The sequence below is a fragment of the Perognathus longimembris genome, chromosome 16 (assembly GCF_023159225.1).
Source record: "Perognathus longimembris pacificus isolate PPM17 chromosome 16, ASM2315922v1, whole genome shotgun sequence".
Taxonomy (NCBI): Eukaryota; Metazoa; Chordata; class Mammalia; order Rodentia; family Heteromyidae; genus Perognathus; species Perognathus longimembris.
The window spans coordinates 38,326,719-38,344,992 of record NC_063176.1 but is presented as its reverse complement, the minus strand read 5'-3'; the positions used below and the strand labels follow the sequence as shown (position 1 = coordinate 38,344,992).

Here is an 18,274-nt window from a genome sequence, read left to right as displayed (position 1 = left end):
GTTAATCTTTTCCAAGAGTGATGCCTCTAGTTACCTAATTACCTCCTGCTCAGGCCCTACCTCTTAACAATTTCATGACCTACAATACACTGGAGACCAAGCTTCCGTCACTTGAGCCTTTGAGGAACCCAACCAAACCATATCCAAACATAGCAACTTTATGAAGAAGAAAGAACCTGCAATAACATTATACAACCATGAAGGAAAATGAGGGGGGGGGGAAGATTCAGATTCCTTTCTCTTTTGCAAAGCCACCACTTGAAGTATTCAGAGTCATTCTTCAATGAAGGAATTTCACAACTGAAGGAAAGCACATCTATAAAAGAAATTTAGAAACATGTTAGAGTTTTGCAACCGGGCCCTTCAAGTTTGGGTTACTCTGTCAATTAGGAGGCAGAGCCCATCACTTCTTTGCAGCTGAGCTCTGTCATGGTTTTGACATTAGTGAAACAACATGGAGTCCAAGCATTCAGAAATTGGCCACTATTTTTGTCTTTTGAAATAATTATTGTTAGCACGCAGTCACCACTTGGAGAGAGACTCCTGTGGAAAGACACCAAGGGTTGCCACCACCTTGTCCACAAAGAGACTGAGCTATCTTAGAAGTGATCCCCCAAACTCTCACTTGAGCTAGCTCAGCTAGCTGATGTTGCATGCAGTAGGGACCAGCTTCGTACCAAACACTGGCCAGATTGCACATCCCAGGGGACAAAGGTGGTCAAATTAATGAAATTAGTACAGTAGAACAAATTACTGGCTAGTGATTAAAACTAGGGCTGGGGCTATGATCATGATTTCTATCCCATGATTGCTATAAACTAGGGCAAAATGTTTAGTCTCCTCCACCTTCATTTCTCTTCTGAAAATTAAGGATAATGGTAACAAACTTGCAAAGCCATTGTGGAAAAGATATGAAATATTATGCATAGCATGCAAAGCAATACTGTAGAGACAGCAAAGACTCTAAAATTAGAGGGTGACGTGTATAAAATCCCTAGGGGTAGTGGTAAAGAGTAAAACCACAGGGAATGAGATTTACTTGAATAACTTTTTTATGATAGCGTGAAATGGGATGTTTTATTCCCAAATTGTGCTCCATGTATAATCATGTATTCTTTTAGCTACAGCAGGATCCTTTAAAACATCTTATTTTAGGAAGATTAGTTTAAAGGATAAACGTAAGTTCAGCCCAAGATATAAGGTATAAAGTTAAGAAGTTACAGCTCCAGCAGAACAGAAACTACAAACTTGTTTGCCCAAAAAAAAAAAAAAAAATCTAGCAGGGAAAAAGAAAAGCGAACTCTCTTTGAAATGAGAGATAGCATGCAGAGTTCAAGAAAAAGATATTCAAAGAGAATAAAATGTTTAAAAAGATATTCAAAAGAATAAACGTTAGTGCTTTTGCTTTTTAATGTAAAGTATACTGAACTCATGCTGAAAGTCATGATTTCTTTACACCTAAAGACTCTTTAATGTTGAAGTCTTCATAAAGGTTCATATACTATTTTTCTGACTTTGGTTAATCTTTTGTGCACAGTGTTCTCATCACACATATTGCAGTTTCACATTTTCTGAAGAAAGGACCAGACCTGATAAAAAAGGGGAGGGGAGGGGAAGCTATTGTGTAGGAAGACTTGCAAAGGCACACCGCATGAGCTGAATTTTATATGAATTTTATGTAAATAGATCATTATTCTCAAAGGCCTGTCATGGCTATTATAAGCACATGATCTACTGTAAAATGAGTGTTAGTATTCCTGTGCTTGTGTATGTTTGGGGCTCAACAGGACAAGAAGAAAGGCGGTCACTTCGTGGGTCATGGAAAGATGGAGAATGTGAGGATGAAAAGGTAGGTCGTTTCCTCATTGATTTCACCTTGCAAATTTGAGCATAGAATTGGAGGGAGAACAGCAAGGTATCCAAATTTTGAAACGTAAAACGTTTGGAAGTTTGAAGCTTCCTGTAAAAGACTAGAAGTTGCCATAGCCCAGCCCTTCTAAGAGGCAGAGCGCAGAGTGCCAAGAATCAGCATGTCACAAGCTATTCTTCTGAATATGTAAGATCATCTTAGATTATCTGAAGGAAAAGGGATGTAAGTTTTGCTGGATGTATTGATTCTGTATGTGAGAGGGTGAGCTCAGGCACCTTCTATTTGCTTAGCTTGCTTGCTTGGCTACTATTTTGTTACCTGAGCCATGCATTTTACTGTTAACTGGAGATGGCGCCTTTTGGACTTTTCTTCCTGGGCTGACTTCAAAGTAAGATCTTGCAGGTCTGAGATCCTATGGGTCTCAGCCTCCTGAGTAGCTAGGATGACAGGGGTGAACCACAAATACCTGGCTCAAATGCATTATTTCTTTTACTAAGATGTTTTGGTAATGTTTGAAACTCATTATTGAGCCCTTATGTCTATTGTATACTCTTTTGTTTGCCCTTACATTTTTTCTTTGGGGGAACATTAGTGTATCTCAACGGTGTCAATGGCAGAAAAAGACTTTAGTCTTCTGATGTCATGCGGAGGATGTAAGCAGAGGCCTGTTCTGGAACAGCTGTGGTGGGTTCAGCCACTGGCCTCTCTGAACACTCTGAACATCACAGACCCGTGTGTAGATGTCCTCAATGACAGTGCCTAATGTGCAGACTTAGGACACAAGTTTCTCTTGATTCCAGAGTATCTTTAATCATGGCCCCAGAGGACTCAATTCAGTGTTTGTCAACTCCATGTCAGGGAGCAGGTTCTAGAACTTGAGTCTCAGCCTTTCTGCCCATCAAAACAAACCAATCCTTATCACATATCTTAGGTAAGTCTGAAGATTAAATTCTCACTTCATATACACAAGCTCTACAGAAAACCAAAGCTCTGTTCTTTGCATAAAACTCTTCCAACTACATAAGACTTAGATTGACTTGAAAGCCAGTATCAATTAGGCACATTAACCATTAATATTTAGTACACAAAATAGTTGTTGGATTTTAAGCAACCTGTAGAGAAAGTAAAAGGGGGTAAAGGATGCAGGAGTCTCCTGACCTGATTTCCATTCAGCTCACAGATATCATGCCCTTCATGTCTGTGTGGTTCCCCTGTCTCTTTGTTCCAGGATAATTAGGCCAGCTGTGGTTTGAATATGTAATGTCCTCAAAGGTGGATTAATGAATATTTGGTGTTATCATTTGGGAAAGGGGGTGAGCCTAGCTAGAGGAAGTAAATCATTGAGGTATGCCTTTGAGATGTATCATTCCTAAGTCCCTCCTTTCTTACTCTCTCTGCTTCCTGGACATAACAAGGTGAGCAGCTTTGCTCCTATCTATCCACACTTTGGCTGCCATGATGCTTTGCCTCGCCTCAGGCTTCAGCAATAGACCCAGCTGACCACAGACGGAAACCTCCATCCCTGAGGACCAGCGTGAACCTTTCCTCCAAATATGTTCTCATAGATGCTTATCACGGGGATAAAAGGTCAGTTACAACAGGGCCTCACACCCAGAAGGCAACTGGATCTCAAGAGATGATGGTAGAGAGCCTGCCTGAGAGTCCCTACCTGCAAAGGCCAGAGCTCTGAGCCAGCCACATTACATGGCACAGCACCCATGTTCCAGTGTAGGCACAGAGGGGAATAGAGAATGGAAGTCCAAGGATGCCTTTGTACCACCCAGGGAAGCAAGGACTAAGATATTAGTACCTGTGAAATTAGATAATAGCTGCAATATCTTAAATCCCCTTGCATTTCTTTACATAAGTGAAATACAAATGCAAGGACTGCTAGCAGCATGACAATGTTGGGCCTAGTAAGGAACTTTGCCACTCTCTATCAGTTTTATGCAAAGTTTCATTTCATAGTCCATTTAAATCATGTATGGTTGGGCATGGCCATTTAGAAGTTGGAGAGCTTGGAACATTTATTTTCTAGAGAGATTTCCCCTTGGTTTCTAAGAGTAAGTGGATGCATTGTATCATATTCTTATCATGAAGTAGTAACCGCATAAAATGAATGGCTCATGCTACCTGATTGGATGCAAGCTCTAAAACCACCAACATTCTCTTTGCTCATCTGCACAATGAGGCAGTTTAAAAACAGGATCTCTGGAGACTCTTTCAATTGCAATACTATATTATTCAATTTCTCTGAGAATCCCAGCCATGCCATTTTTGTTTTCTTTTCATGGGGAGGAAACAGTGGGGTCCATCTCATTTTTTTTATAATTTAAACACCTCCACTCCACTGTCTGAAAAACAATAACAAAAGTCAGGCACAGTGGTACATGCCTAGAACCCTAGCACTTGGGAGACTCAGACAGGAGAATAATAAATTTGAGATCACCCTGGGCTATACTGCAAGACCCTATTTAGAGAAAGGAAAGGAGGAGGAGAGAGAAGAGAGGGCAGGAAAAGAAGAGAGAAAGGAGAGGATTAAAGAGGAAAGAAAGAAGAAAAGATAAGAAATAAAGGAAATCAGTAGTAACACTGCCCATCCTTCCTGCCTTCAATTATGTTGATAATGAATGGAACTGTCATTCAAGGGTGAGTTCAAGGTTAGTGAGAAACATCACAAAGATGTAGAGACATCTTCAAAAATGTTCCACAGTAAAACTAGAAGTTTAAGTAGGATTTTCTTAACGGCACAAGCCAGGAAATGGTGGCTCATACCTGTAATCCTAGCTACTCAAAAGTCTGAGTCCTGAAGATTGAGATTGCAATCAGCCAAGGAAGAAAAGTCCAAGACTTTTTCTTATCTCAAATTAACCAGCAAAATGTCAGAAGTAGAGATATGGCTTACATAGCAGAGTGTCATCCTAGAGCAGAAAACCCAAGTGAGAGTAAGAGGCCCTGAGTTCAAGATCCAGTACTGGCACACACACACACACACACACACACACACACACACACACACACACACACAGAGGCACAAAATACTCCTTCAACCTTACAAAGGAGACTTCCAGGAAGATAAACAGTTGTTGGGGTTTGGAGCAAGGCAATTGAATATGAACTCCTGGGTGGAGGGTATTGGGTGTCTGGCCTGAGCTAGGTAATGGCACCATAGTGGTTGACTATACATATGCCCTACAGATTAGAGACTACTAAGAGATCAAATCTACTGACCCTGCGGCTGGAAACAGGAGTGTTTGAGACCTTGGTCCAGTGGTATTTTCTGAATCAACCATCTCAAGGATGCTACTTAATTTTTCAAACCCTATATTTCCTTATCTATAGCATTGACAACATCATTAGATGATTATGCGACTTAAATAACTGATACCTTGTGAGCCTTTAGTACATGCTTGGCACAGTAAGCTTTTACTGAGTAATAAGGGGGATCCTTATGGTCCCCATTCCACTCCATTGTCATGTAACTCCATTATCACCTTGCCTAGGAGATGCTGCCAGCTCAGCTAGCAAGGAGACACCAATTGTCTCTGTGGCTTACTCAGGGTAGAGTGTGACACAATGATCCAGTTCAGAAACATTCATATTCTGTTTGTATTGTGACGGAGGGTTTGCTTCCAACTGTCAGGTAAGCATGACATCTTAAGAGGCCCATATTTACTATAAACATCTTTAACTGCTTGTAAAATTACCATTAGAAGTTAGAAGCTACAGGAATAAACACTTCCTTTCTTCCCTCCATCCCTCTTGTTCTTCATTTCTTTCTCTTTTCCTTGCTTTTTTTTTTTTTTTAATGAGACAAAATCTCACTATTTTTCCCAGGCTGGCTTTGGATGCACAATCCGCACAATTCTTCTGCCTCATTCTCTGTGGGCTTGGATTATAGGCATGTACCACTACACCCAGAAGACATGTTTTCTTTATGTTAGATTTCATTTTTAATTTATTTATTGTCAAAGTGATGTACAGTGGGGTTACAGTTTCATACATAAGGCAGTAAGTACATTTCTTATCCAATGTGTTACCTCCTCCCTCATTTAGATTTCTTTTTTTTCTTTTTTTTTTTTTTTTTCAGGCGAGAGGGAGTTTATTACTGAGCTGTGGGGCTGTGGCTGAGATCATGCATGGCCAGGGAGAAGGCCCTCATTTAGATTTCATTTTTAATCAGAAATTCACAAGTCATTCAACAAATGTTTATTCAAGTTTTTTCTGTACATAAGATGTAGAGACTACCCTGCATCTCCCCAGCTGACCAAGCCCCTAGGTACTAAAATGGAATTGCACAAGAGACATGGTTATTTGATATTTAGAGTGACACAGAGTGACATTCCCAAACCTCAAGAATAAGAAGCATTAGCTGGAAGTTAATGCTCACACCTATAATCCTAGCTACTTAGGAAACTGAGATCTAAAGACTGTGGATGAAAGCCAGCCATGGAAGCAAAGTCCATGAGACTTACATCTCTAATAACCAAAGAGCTAGAAGTGGACCTGTGGCTCCAGTAGCCTGGAGCACAAAGCTAAGGGACAATGCCCAGGCCCTGAGTTCAAGCCCCAGGACAGGTACCCACACAGTGCATGCTCATGCGCACACACACACACACACACACACACACACACACATACACACACACAGCATAACCACACAGAACCAACATCTGTTCCCTGTGCCCTACAGAGACACCCACACCCCTCGAGGTGGCAGTAGGTGCAGAGGTATAGTCAGTATAGGTTCCCGGGCTACGTAAATGACACAGATAGCACTACGGAGGTTCCTTTGCCAAGTCCTCTGAACCAACCCTTCTAGGAAAGCTCTTGAAAATGTTCTGAGATGAGAAAGCCCATTATGAAGTTGAGTAAGCAAAGACCATGCACTGCAATGTCCAACTCAGTGAGGTCAGTGGCCTCAGCGATGGGGTGGACAGAGAGGGACATTGAAGACTCTGGTGAATGTCCTCTGGCACTGTGCAGCCCAGCAACCTCGGCTGTGCTGTGACCCCATCAGGACAACAGGTCCAGCCGTGAGGCATAGCTCTTCTTGTCAGGGCTCTTGTCATTGCAGCAGGGAATACAGTGGTCTACTGAGGACACATAATCTACATGTCATATAAGACATTTAAAAAATATTCCAGTATTTCATTCATTACTATGGTTTTGGAGGAACACAAAGAACCACCCAATTGCACATCAATGCAAATTAAACAATCACAGTGCTTCCCCATTTTGCGGGAGGAGTCCACAGTAGTGACATGGAATGGTGACACCCAAGTTAAAGGAAAAGGGAGAATACACTGTGCATATTCTAAGTTTCCAGTTACATGTGCCATCAAGAGCTGCAACAGCACAAAATTGAGAGAGATTCGCTTAGATACAAGCCAAACAGCATTTATTTATCTCTGAGGTCAAAAGGATTTTCCTTATTTTTTTTATAACATATGTTTTGTAGTTTTTATTACAGCCATGTGTTTTCACTATGGCATCTGTACATGTATATAGTAATGCATTTTGGTTGTATTTATCTCAATTATTCATTCCATCCCCCTCACCGTCTGTAGTTTTTAATGATTTTTTTCTCATGTGCATATAATGCAATTTGATCGTAGTGAGCATTCCATTGCCCTCTCTTTTAGACTTTCATTTTCTATTTTACCTCCACAAACAACAACCCCTTTATATTTATGTCCTAATTTTTTGATCTGTTGGATTTTTTAGGTCATGTTTGCACATATAATAGAAGACATATAATATTTGTTTTTCTGTGTCTAGCTTAGTCTAGCTAACAGTAGATCTAGATTCTATTTCCATACCAATGATATAATTTCCTTCATAGCTAAATGATATTACCATGTATATATACACAACTATTTCTTTATCCATTCATCATTTGTTGTATACCTGGGCTAATTCCATACTTTAAGCATTGTGAGTAGTGCTACTACAAACATGATCATGCAGGTATCTTTATTGTGTGCTGACTTAAATTCCCTTAAGAACCTGCCAAATAGTAGTATATGGCGTCATTCTAATTTGAGTTTCTTGAGGAAGGTCCTTGCTGATTTGCATAGTAGTTTTACTACTTTACATTTCCACTGGGGGTGTCTAAGGGCCCCCCTTTTCCCTGCATCTCCACCAGCATTCTTGGTTGTTTATCTTAACAATGTCCATTGTGGCTGGAATGAATCTCAGGTTGTACTGCTTTGCATTTTGTTTGTGGCTAAGCATATGAACTGTGATTTCATGTACTTCTTCATGAACCATTTCTTTATGAATCGTGTGTACTCCCTTTAAGAACTGCCAGTTCAATTCATATGCTTGATTATTAATTGGATTATTTCTTCTTTTGGCGCCTGTTCTTCTGAGCTCTTTGTATAAGTGAGATATCAACCCTTCCGCTGATGGTCTAGTCTGGTTGAGTTTTATCTGCCATGTGTCTGTTTAGGAATAGTTATGACAAGCCTGCAGATATCCATCGCTTTTCCTATTGCATTTTCCTGGCAGCTCAGGGAGCCCAGCTTGTACAAGCTTTTGAGGTCTGTGGGTCTTGGCTCTGAATCTAGAACTACTTCTAATATCTAGGATCCCCCACTTAGTAGCCATGTGACTTCCTTAATTTTCTGAAGCTTAATTTCCTCATCTTTGAAATGGGGCTAATAATAATGTTTAACTTTTAAGGTTCCTCTGGGCATTAGTGAGCCATATTAGTGTGCAGACATTTAGCATTGTGCCTGGCACAGATATTTAGGACTGTGTCCAACACTAGTTGCTAAGTTAATACCAGACGTTGTTAGGATGGTTCAAACTGGAGGTAGAATGAGAGAGTGAAGGGGGAAATAAAGAAAAATAACCAGTCTAATTATAAGGAAGTTATTTCAAGACAAGAAAATGATAGAATGGATAATCCTTGAATTATTTCTTTTTAATGAGTAGCAGTAGAACTGTAGGTACCCATTGTATGTAACTGGCTATTGCTTTGACTCCTGACACTCATGGAGTGCCTGCAAACAGGGAGATAAATAATCCTTCCTAGGCATCTTGAACTGAAGTGACAAAGGATTGTATAAGCTGATTATTATGATGGAGATTCCAGAAACGAGCAACCAGGCAGAGAACAGCTGCTCCATCCATTTCAGATTGGACCACCGACCCATTACACCAAAGGGGACTTAGAAACCAGATTGAAGAATCAGACAATCTGCTCCAAATCTAAACAGATAACTGTCAACTTTATTTAGTGCCTGGATGAATTCAGAATGATGGGTGTTTTGTTTTTCTTAATTAGACTCTTCCTATAAAATGGGAAGACATGGGGAATATGAGTAGAGTGCCTTGACTCTTATGTGTCCCTAGGTAAAATGATGTTTCTCGATCTTATTCCTTCTGAAGTGTGTTCTTTACCATTTTGATTTATTTAATAATCAACTGACCTTTTTCCTAAATAGGTCATTTTGTTGGGTAGCCAATAACATTGGTTCTGGAGATTTTTTGCCCAGAGAGGTTGAATATATTTATATCTACATGTGTCCATATGTCAAACAGATATTTCAATCTGTATTTGAAAGCTGTTAAGGCGACAGAGCACTTTGAAATTTCCTGCTCCATAAAATCAAATAAAAACAAATGCTTCTGACATATCACCAGACATTTTCAAAAGATCAAAAGTAAATTGTAAAAGTGAGGCTTAATTTCATTAGATATAAAATCAGAAATGAAAACCAGATCTAGTCTTCTTTCACTAATGTAATTATGGTCTGTATACTTAATTTCCGATTTACATAGTATAATAGACTGATTATATTTGTATGTAAATAGTGTGTGTTTTCTAATGTTTTAATAACATAATACCATTTTCAAATCAAATGAGTTCTACAAGATAAATAAATAGGATCTTTGCCTTTAGCATGATTTTCTCCTACACCATTACACTGTTAAAATATGATACACTAATAGGATAAAATGGGCTTGCTGTAGAACAGAATGGGCCATAAGCAAATCTCTGAACCATTAAGAGTTTAAATTGTCATGAGTTTTAATAACATTAAAAGCAGAGTTTAAGAATACGAGACAATAGCTATTGTCTCTCAAACCTGATCCTAGCCCATTCTGTGTTTTGACTGAAAAATTTTCTACCCTTTTCTCAGATAAAGGTGGTAGAAGGAGAAAGGGAGTTCCTTGTGCTAGTGACTGAGTAATTCTTTTGTTTGTTTGTTTTTTGTGTTTTTTAATTAACTTTTATTGACAAGGTGATGTGATAATAAGGTAGTGAGTACATTTCTTATCATACTTGTTACACCCTTCCTCATTTTTCTTTCCCTTCCCTAGTTCAGGTAAGCATATATACCATATCCAGTGTACCAAAATCATATACTTTAATCTCATGGGGAAGCACTAGAAGTGAACTGGTATATAGTCATGTCACTTAACAGAGATTTGTTTGAGAGGTGTGTTATCAAGTGATTATGGTCAATGTGTAAGTATCACAAAATGTGTTAAATACAAACTAAGATAGCTCTGGTGTTACTAGGCTATTTGATCCTACAGATTCAACATTGTAGATCAGTCCACTGTTGGCCAAAACTTTATTCTAATAGTCCATTCCCAGTTACTGAAATGCAATACTTCAGGCTGGAAATACATTCGTAATATTGAATGCACATACCTGAAAATAGGATCTGGCAACTTAAGGGGATTGATGAGGTTGAGACAGATTAGTAGAGAGAATGATGGAAGGGGTGATATTGATCAACATGCATTGAACTCCTATATTAACATGTAGGAATAAAACCCCTTTATGCAACTACCAAAAGTTGTTTTTTTATGGGGTGCTGGGGAGGGGTGAATTGTTGGTTATGTAACTTGAAATCAGGGCCTGGACACTGTCCCTGAGCTTTCTCATTCAAAGCTAGTACTCTACCACTTTGAGCCACAGAACCATTTCTGGTCTTCTAGTGTTTAATTGGAGACTACAGTCTGATGGACTTTCCTGCCGGGGCTGACTTTAAACCACAATCCTCAGATTTCAGCTCCTGATTAGCTGGGATTACTACAGGCATAAGCCACCAGCACCTGGCTTGAAAGTTATGTTTTTAAGAGAGATTTCTTTATCTAGCAATTTGGGGTATGAAATAGCATTGTCCCAGCTCTGGCAAGGGTTCCTCTAAGTACATCACATGATGGTAGGAACATGGGAGAAAGAGTCATCGGATTGTGAGACAGGAACAAAACTCATTCTGACAAGAACTTTCCCCATCTCAAGGTTACACAGCAACTTTTAAGCCCTTCTAATGGCAGAGCCTCCAGAAAAACCTGCCCATCTCCTATTGGGTCCCACTTCTTTTTTTTTTTTTCTTTCTTCTTCTTCTTTATCGTCAAAGTGAAGTACAGAGAGGTTACAGTTTCATATGTAAGGCAAGTACATTTCTTATCCAACTTGTTACAACCTCCCTCATTTCCCCCTCTCGCCCCCCATGAGTTGTACAGTTGGTTTACACCAAATGGTTTTGTAAGTATTGCTTTTGCAAAGGTTTGTCTTTTTATCCTTTGTCTCTTGATTTTGATATTCCCTTTCCCTTCCCTAATTCCAATACACATATATACAGTATCCAGAGTACTAAGATCATATACAGTGATAGCAGGGGTAAGACCACAGGAAGGGAATACAAGAGGGGAAAAAAGGGTACAGTTTCACATGGCATGTTGAAAATAATTACAATAATGATATACCATTTCTTTTTACAACTTGGAGTTCATTTTACTTAGCATCATCTTATGTGTTTATACAGGCATAGCTATTGGGCTACTGTGATCTTTTGCTAACTATCCTAGACATATAAGTAATTACTCCCTATGAGGGAAACCATAGAGTCCATGTTTCTTTGGGTCTGGCTCACTTCACCTAGTGGATCAGGAAAATGTGGTACATATACACAATGGAATTCTATACCTCTGTCAGAAAGAATGACACTGCCTCATTTGTAAGGAAATGGAAGGACTTGGAAAAAAATCAACTAAGTGAAGTGAACCAGACCCAAAGAAATATTGTTGAAGATTTTGAACATCATTGCTAGTGAAATATTAGAAATACTCACTTGATAAATATGGATATTTATAAATACTGTACATAAAAATATATACACCAAGAACTTAGTAACAGATTTGGCCCTGGATCTTGGAAATGTTATCCCTAAGTGAAATAGACCAAAGTATTGACACAGAAACGTCGCAGAGAAGTCTGGGTAATTTTTAAAAATAAAGTCATCACAGTTTGCCATAGAAACTGATGTGGGCAGTAGAAACTGAGAAGTCAAGCAAAAGGTACCACCACTGTTAGCATAGATACACTGGGAACCAGGCCTCCAAAACATGAACTTTGGGTGGACAGATCACCTCTTGACCACAGCAATCGTTATGTGGCAATAAGTCCACTTTCAGTAGGGTGACCTGATATGAACAACACAGCCAAGTAAGACTTCATGAAGCCAACATGAGGGACACTGCCTAGTGAGATTTACTGGATCCAGATCCACGCTATCTCTTTGAAAGACACAGGAAGCCATGAGACATAAGATTAACACCCAGGTGCTACCAAAAACCTACTTACACTGACATCTGCAAAGTCGAAAGGCAAACTAATGAACAAACATCCGATGCTAGTTTCCTATTGCTTCTGCAACCAATTCCCACCAATTCAGTGGCATACAGCAACACACATATATTGTCGTATAGTGCTGGAGACCATAAGGCTGAATTCAGTTTTAACAGGTTAATGGCAGGATGATGTCAGGCTGTGCTCTGTGGAGGATCTAGAAGAGAATCTGTCTCCTTGCCTTTTCCTTTCTCTAGGTTCTATCTTCATTATTGGCTCCTGACTCTCTTCTCCATCTTTAGAGGCAGTTATAGAGCAGCCTTCCTAACTCTCTCTCTGACTTCTGCTCCCAGTATGTCAGCTCGGCTCTGATTTGCTCTCGTGAGCACATTTCTTGCTTTGACTCTCCTTTTCCTTCCCTTTCCTTGTAATAATACAGGTCCTTCTAGCCAATCCAGAATTTTTTTCATCCAAAGAGCTCTATTTTAATGACATCTGCAGGGTCCTTTCTGCTACATTCACAGATGCCAGTGGTGAGGAACAGACATCATGAGCAGGGCCACTCTTCACTACCCAGCTTTCCATGGCATTGAAACCTCTCAGGAAATTTCAACAATTCTTTGCAACCTCAAATTCAAGATTCTGAAATAATGTCTCATTGTCCCCCTCCCACACCTCAAAATGTATTCTTTCTGGCCCAAGCCCCTCCCTTCCCCTGCTACTGCCATTAGTCATAAATTCCATTCACTTTCTAGAATTCTACTGCTCTTCAAGGAATCTCTTCAAGAGGCTGGTTTTGACCTATCTCAAATGATATAGTTTTCCATTCAGTGACATTCTGACATCCATCACATGTTGCATTCTTTCATAATCCTGACATAGTGGATCGTTAAACAAAGATCTTACTTCTTTCTCATTTTCACCCTCTTGCTCCCACCTAGCACCTAGTGCTGTGCAATACTGATAGTAAATGTACAGTAAACTGTGTGAAGTTAAAAATAATACTTTAGCTCAAGAGATGTGTCAAAGTAGCTCAGGGTTAATTAAACTAAGTGCTAAAAACACAGAAAAATTTTATAGCTTAAATTAGAACTTGGGAGATGAGTAGAATTGAGGTAGAAAGAGGAAAACACAAAAGATAATGGGCTATAGCATAAAGGAAATACAAAGAAAGAGAAAACTAGTCTAAGTAGAAGCAATCTCTTTATTCTGGGATCTTTTCTATGACTATTACTAGAAGTCATAAATATTTCATGTTCACACTAATTAAAATTTGTCATAGCAGAACTCCAATTTTTCAATATCTTGCCATGATTCACAGTCATTCATTCACTTAATTGCTTAATGGGGGTTTGCTGTGATTATTATGCAAATTAGTGCTATGATTCAGATAGAACAACTTACTGATTCAACGGGGGAGGGAAGAGAGCTTGAGGAAACATTCACTGGGGAGGAATTGAAGAAAAGTAGCACCACTCCCACCATCCCAGCTCCAGCAGAAACCACAGCTTTTAATAGGTCATCAGACCATGTCCATATGGACGCAAGGGACATTCTTCCCCTCTAAAACAGCCCTTGGAAAGCTAGGCTCACTATTTGATTTGCTGCTTCTTTTAGAATGGTAGTGTCTACGTGACAAGGCCATGGCCTTTATGTTGAGAACTTTAAGGATGCAGCTGCCCACAATCTGTAGATTAATGAAGCTGTTGGCAGATAACTTGAGATAATAAAAAAACTATAGAATCTGAGACTTGAAATACCTCTTAGGTCTTAATGTGTTCTTTAAAATAAACAAAAATGTGAGTACTTGCCATGTGCCAGGAGTTAATATTATAACAACATAGATTTAACAAAAACCAGTAATACAACAAATAACACTAAATGGCTTCCAGGGACTCCATGGCTTTTGAGAGAAATAAACAGAGAAACAGAAATTTTCAACTGGGTATGATTAGAATTCTGGATGCCATTGAACCCTAATTGATAGAAGCCATGCTCCTGCCTCAAGTTCTCAATCTTCAAACTTTATTCACTCCTCTTCAGCTGCCATCCTTGTCTGCTCCTCTGGTCTACCTTATTTCTCATAGGAATCCCCCATAGGGGGGCGATAGCTTTGTACTTGAAAAAGTTCCCATTGTTCCTTCGCAACATATGAACATCTACATACCCTCACTATGTAAGTACCACTTGAGTCTGAACACGGGAATCCGATACCTCAAACCTTTCATAATTTGGCACAGCCTACTATATTTACATGCCCCCCATCCCCAATTAAGCCTTTGTGTTTCCTTTTTCCTCTCCTGAAATGTTCTTCTCTGTACCCACCTCTTCCTCCTGACAGAAGTCTTCTTAAATGAGCTGTGGAAATTGCTGCCTAAATATTACTAAGACTTTCACTTTATTTTTTCTCTGTGTCTAATGCCTCTGTCTTATTTCCAAATTCACTGTTAACCAATAAAGAACTAGGACTTCTGTTGCATTCATTTATAGATTTTTTTCAGCACCATGGGCAGTGCCATGCCAAAAAGCACCCAATAAATATTCAGTGCTAGTGGCATCACATACCTTGAATGTTGATGAGACAATTAGAAATGCAGATTGAAATATGGCACCTTTATCTAATAAGATCACTTATTGGCATTAGTGATGTATCCTGTAATTGCTAAGAAACTTAAAAGGCTATTTTGTAATCTTTGGAAAAAGCAGACAGTCCATTGGTTGTTTTAAGAAAATTACTCTAGCAGCTACTTCCATGGTGGAACAATAAGATGTGGAGGAAGAGAAGCTACAAGACAGGTACCATAAATCAGGAAAGAGTGGCAAGTGGATATCTTAGCCAGGCAACTTAGGCATATATATTGTTCTAGCTCATTTGACTAATAGAAATAAATCATCAGGCTGTCTTTCTAGAAACCAACCTAAGTCCATTTATAGCCAAATAAATCAGTAAGAGGGAATTTCATATTTTCCACAGCAGTGGGGTTTTTCTGTAAGCCTAGTCCTTGAGGAATTCCTTTGTGATTTTTTGAGATTGATGGTTTTGTAAGCATTAAATGAAATATTCTGTGTCCCTGTGTGTAGTAAAGAGCATATCATTATGCTACAGTACAAAGTAAGAGTTATGAATAGAATTTGAGCAAATTGGAAATGACACCTGTGATTTGGTTTCAGGCAGAGTATATCAATGCTTGTGTTCCCTCCCAGTGTTGGCAGTGCTGCTAGGGACCCACACACAACTTCTTAAAGCAAGGAGTGGGTTGGTCCTCAGTAAAGGAGCCAAAAATCTTCTATGAAGTAAAGTTTACAATCAATGAAATTTATACAAACTGCAAATGTATAATTCGGTGAGTTTGACAATGCTTGTGTAACCATATCATAATGAAGCTATACATCACTTCTATTACCCCAGAAACTACCCAGGTGCTTTCCTGGGCAGTCTTCATCCCACATCCTCCCCACTCTTTTAATTTCCACTATCATTCATAGTGTTGTCTTTGTTACTTAGCTTCGTTGGAAAAACCATGTAAGGGATATGATTGCTTCTGGGTTCTGTCTCTCAGCCTGAGATTCTGGAGATTTAGTGCTGTTGTGAAATCAGAATTTCATTGCTTTCTATTGATGAGTACTAGTGTGTGAATGCATCACAGATTATAAATGCATTTTCTTTTGTAAAATGTACTTTTAGGTCATTTCCACTTTTGCCCTCATGTGAGCAAGCTTTTAGAACATTTTTGAGAATCAATACTGTTTTCTGCTTGTTGATTAAATAGTTAAGAGTGGCATTACTGGCTCAGAAAGTAAATGCTTAACTTCATACACTTTCATTTCTTTAATCTGACTTTACCAGTTTACACTGGTACATTCAACAATTATGTTGGTTTAATGAGAGCTTTAGAGGTGTTGTATCAATTAGTGTTTGTTTTCAATCTTCTAGTGCATGTAAACTGTTATCTCATTGAGTTTTTAACTTGCCTCTCTTGAGTGTCTTCTCCAATGTTTGCTTTCCATTCATCCATCTTTTAGTTCAAGTCTTTAGCTCATTTTAATTGGATTTTTTTCACTACCTCTTGGTATAATTGCTTATATATTGAGTACAAGTCCTTTATCTTCTATGATTACTAATATTTTCTCACAGTCTGGAACATACTCTTTGCATTTCCTAAGTGATGTCTTTGAGCAAAATACATTTTTAACTTTAATGTTTGATTTATTGCTTCTTAATTTTAATGGGGTTTTATGTCCAAAGAAATAAAAAATTCTTTTCTAGAAACTATATAATTTGGGCTTTTAGGTTTGTCATCTAGTTTGAGATGACTTTTGTCTAAAGTAGATATTGGGATCTGTTTTATATATGTTGATCATGCATGGTATCTATGCTGTTTGTTGGGAGAAGGGGGTAACCTTTCCTTTCCCTTGTGAAATGCTTTGACAGCTTTGTAGGAAATCAGTTCATTGTATATGAATGGGTCTGTCTCTGGAATCTACCTGTTCATTTGGTCATTTGTCCATTCTTACCCTAGTTCCACGTTGCTTTGATTACTGTAATGTTAAACTAAATTGATGATGAGTTACTGTACATTCTCCAACTATGCCTTTTTAGGTTCTCTTAATTATATAAGATCTTTAAACTTCCTATGAAAAAATATTTAAAATCTGTAAATTTTTATAAAAACTCTTTTGGGGATTTAGTTGACATTCAGTTGAATCTGATTATGAATTTTGGGATAACTGGACATACTAATAATGGTAAGTCTTCATGTACACAAACATGGCTCTCTCAATACTATATTAGAGATTTCAATAAAGAGGGCTTGGACACCTTTTATTAACTGTTTCCTAGGTATTTTAAATTTTGCATGGAATTTTAGAGGAATTATTCTTCTCATTTTCTAGTTGTTTACTGCCAAGATATAGAAACACATTTGGGTAGTTTTTTAAAATCTATATTGGCCTTATGTTCCTCTTGACACCTCTAAACTCATCTATAAGTCCTAATAATTCTTTTGTAAATTTCATAATATTCCTAGATATATGACCATTTCATCTGAAGCAAAAGAACTATGCTTCTGCCTTGTAGGTTTGTGCAAACATTATTCCTATTACTTGCTTCACTGCACTGGCTTATTATATTCCAAATTAAGTTGCTGAACAAAACTAATGAGCAGAGATGATTTGTTATTTCAAAACTTAGGGTGACAGTGTTCAGTTTTACACTCTAAAGATTATTACACATGGGGTTTTTGTTGTTACTTTTTGTCAAATAGAGCATGACCCTGACTATCCTTAGTACTTATAGGGCTTTTACTGTGGATGGGTTTGAATTTTACCAGAGGCTTTTTACGCATAGTTTAAAATGACCATATGAGTTTTTTTCTCCGTCATTTTGTAATTATGATGATTCATAGAGTTGATTTTCAAATATGAAACCAACATAACTTTCCTTGTATTTCTTATCTCAAAAGTGATAGATAATTCTAGATATATAGAGATAAAGAGATAGATAGATAGGTAGATAGATAGATAGATAAATAGATAGAAATAGATATATCCTTTTATATATGGCTAGGTTTCCTTTGCTAGTACCTTAAGAATCTTTGTGTTCACAGAAAATATGTAGATTTCTAGAAACATTGGTTAAGTACCATTAGCATCATAAAAAGTGTTGAAATATGATTCCCCTCACATTGATTTTTAAAGTTAGTTTTCATAAGCCTGACTACAACCATCAGATGGTTGATTTTTAAAAAGGATTGATGAATCCCTCTAGAATGAAGCTTTCTTGGGGGAACTTATGATTCATTTATTTA

At 38.3% G+C, this 18,274-nt stretch overlaps 1 protein-coding gene across 1 annotated transcript in view; it reads left to right on the top strand.

Moving 5' to 3' along the window:
- Positions 1-1,726: 1,726 nt before the first annotated feature.
- Nwd2 (NACHT and WD repeat domain containing 2) overlaps positions 1,727-18,274 on the top strand; it is a 122,741-nt gene continuing 106,193 nt past the window's right edge. The window contains exons 1-3 of the mRNA XM_048364122.1: positions 1,727-1,849; positions 3,348-3,457; positions 8,325-8,419. Coding sequence (XP_048220079.1) covers positions 1,727-1,849; positions 3,348-3,457; positions 8,325-8,419 — 328 coding nt within the window. The remainder of the gene's footprint in view (positions 1,850-3,347; positions 3,458-8,324; positions 8,420-18,274) is intronic.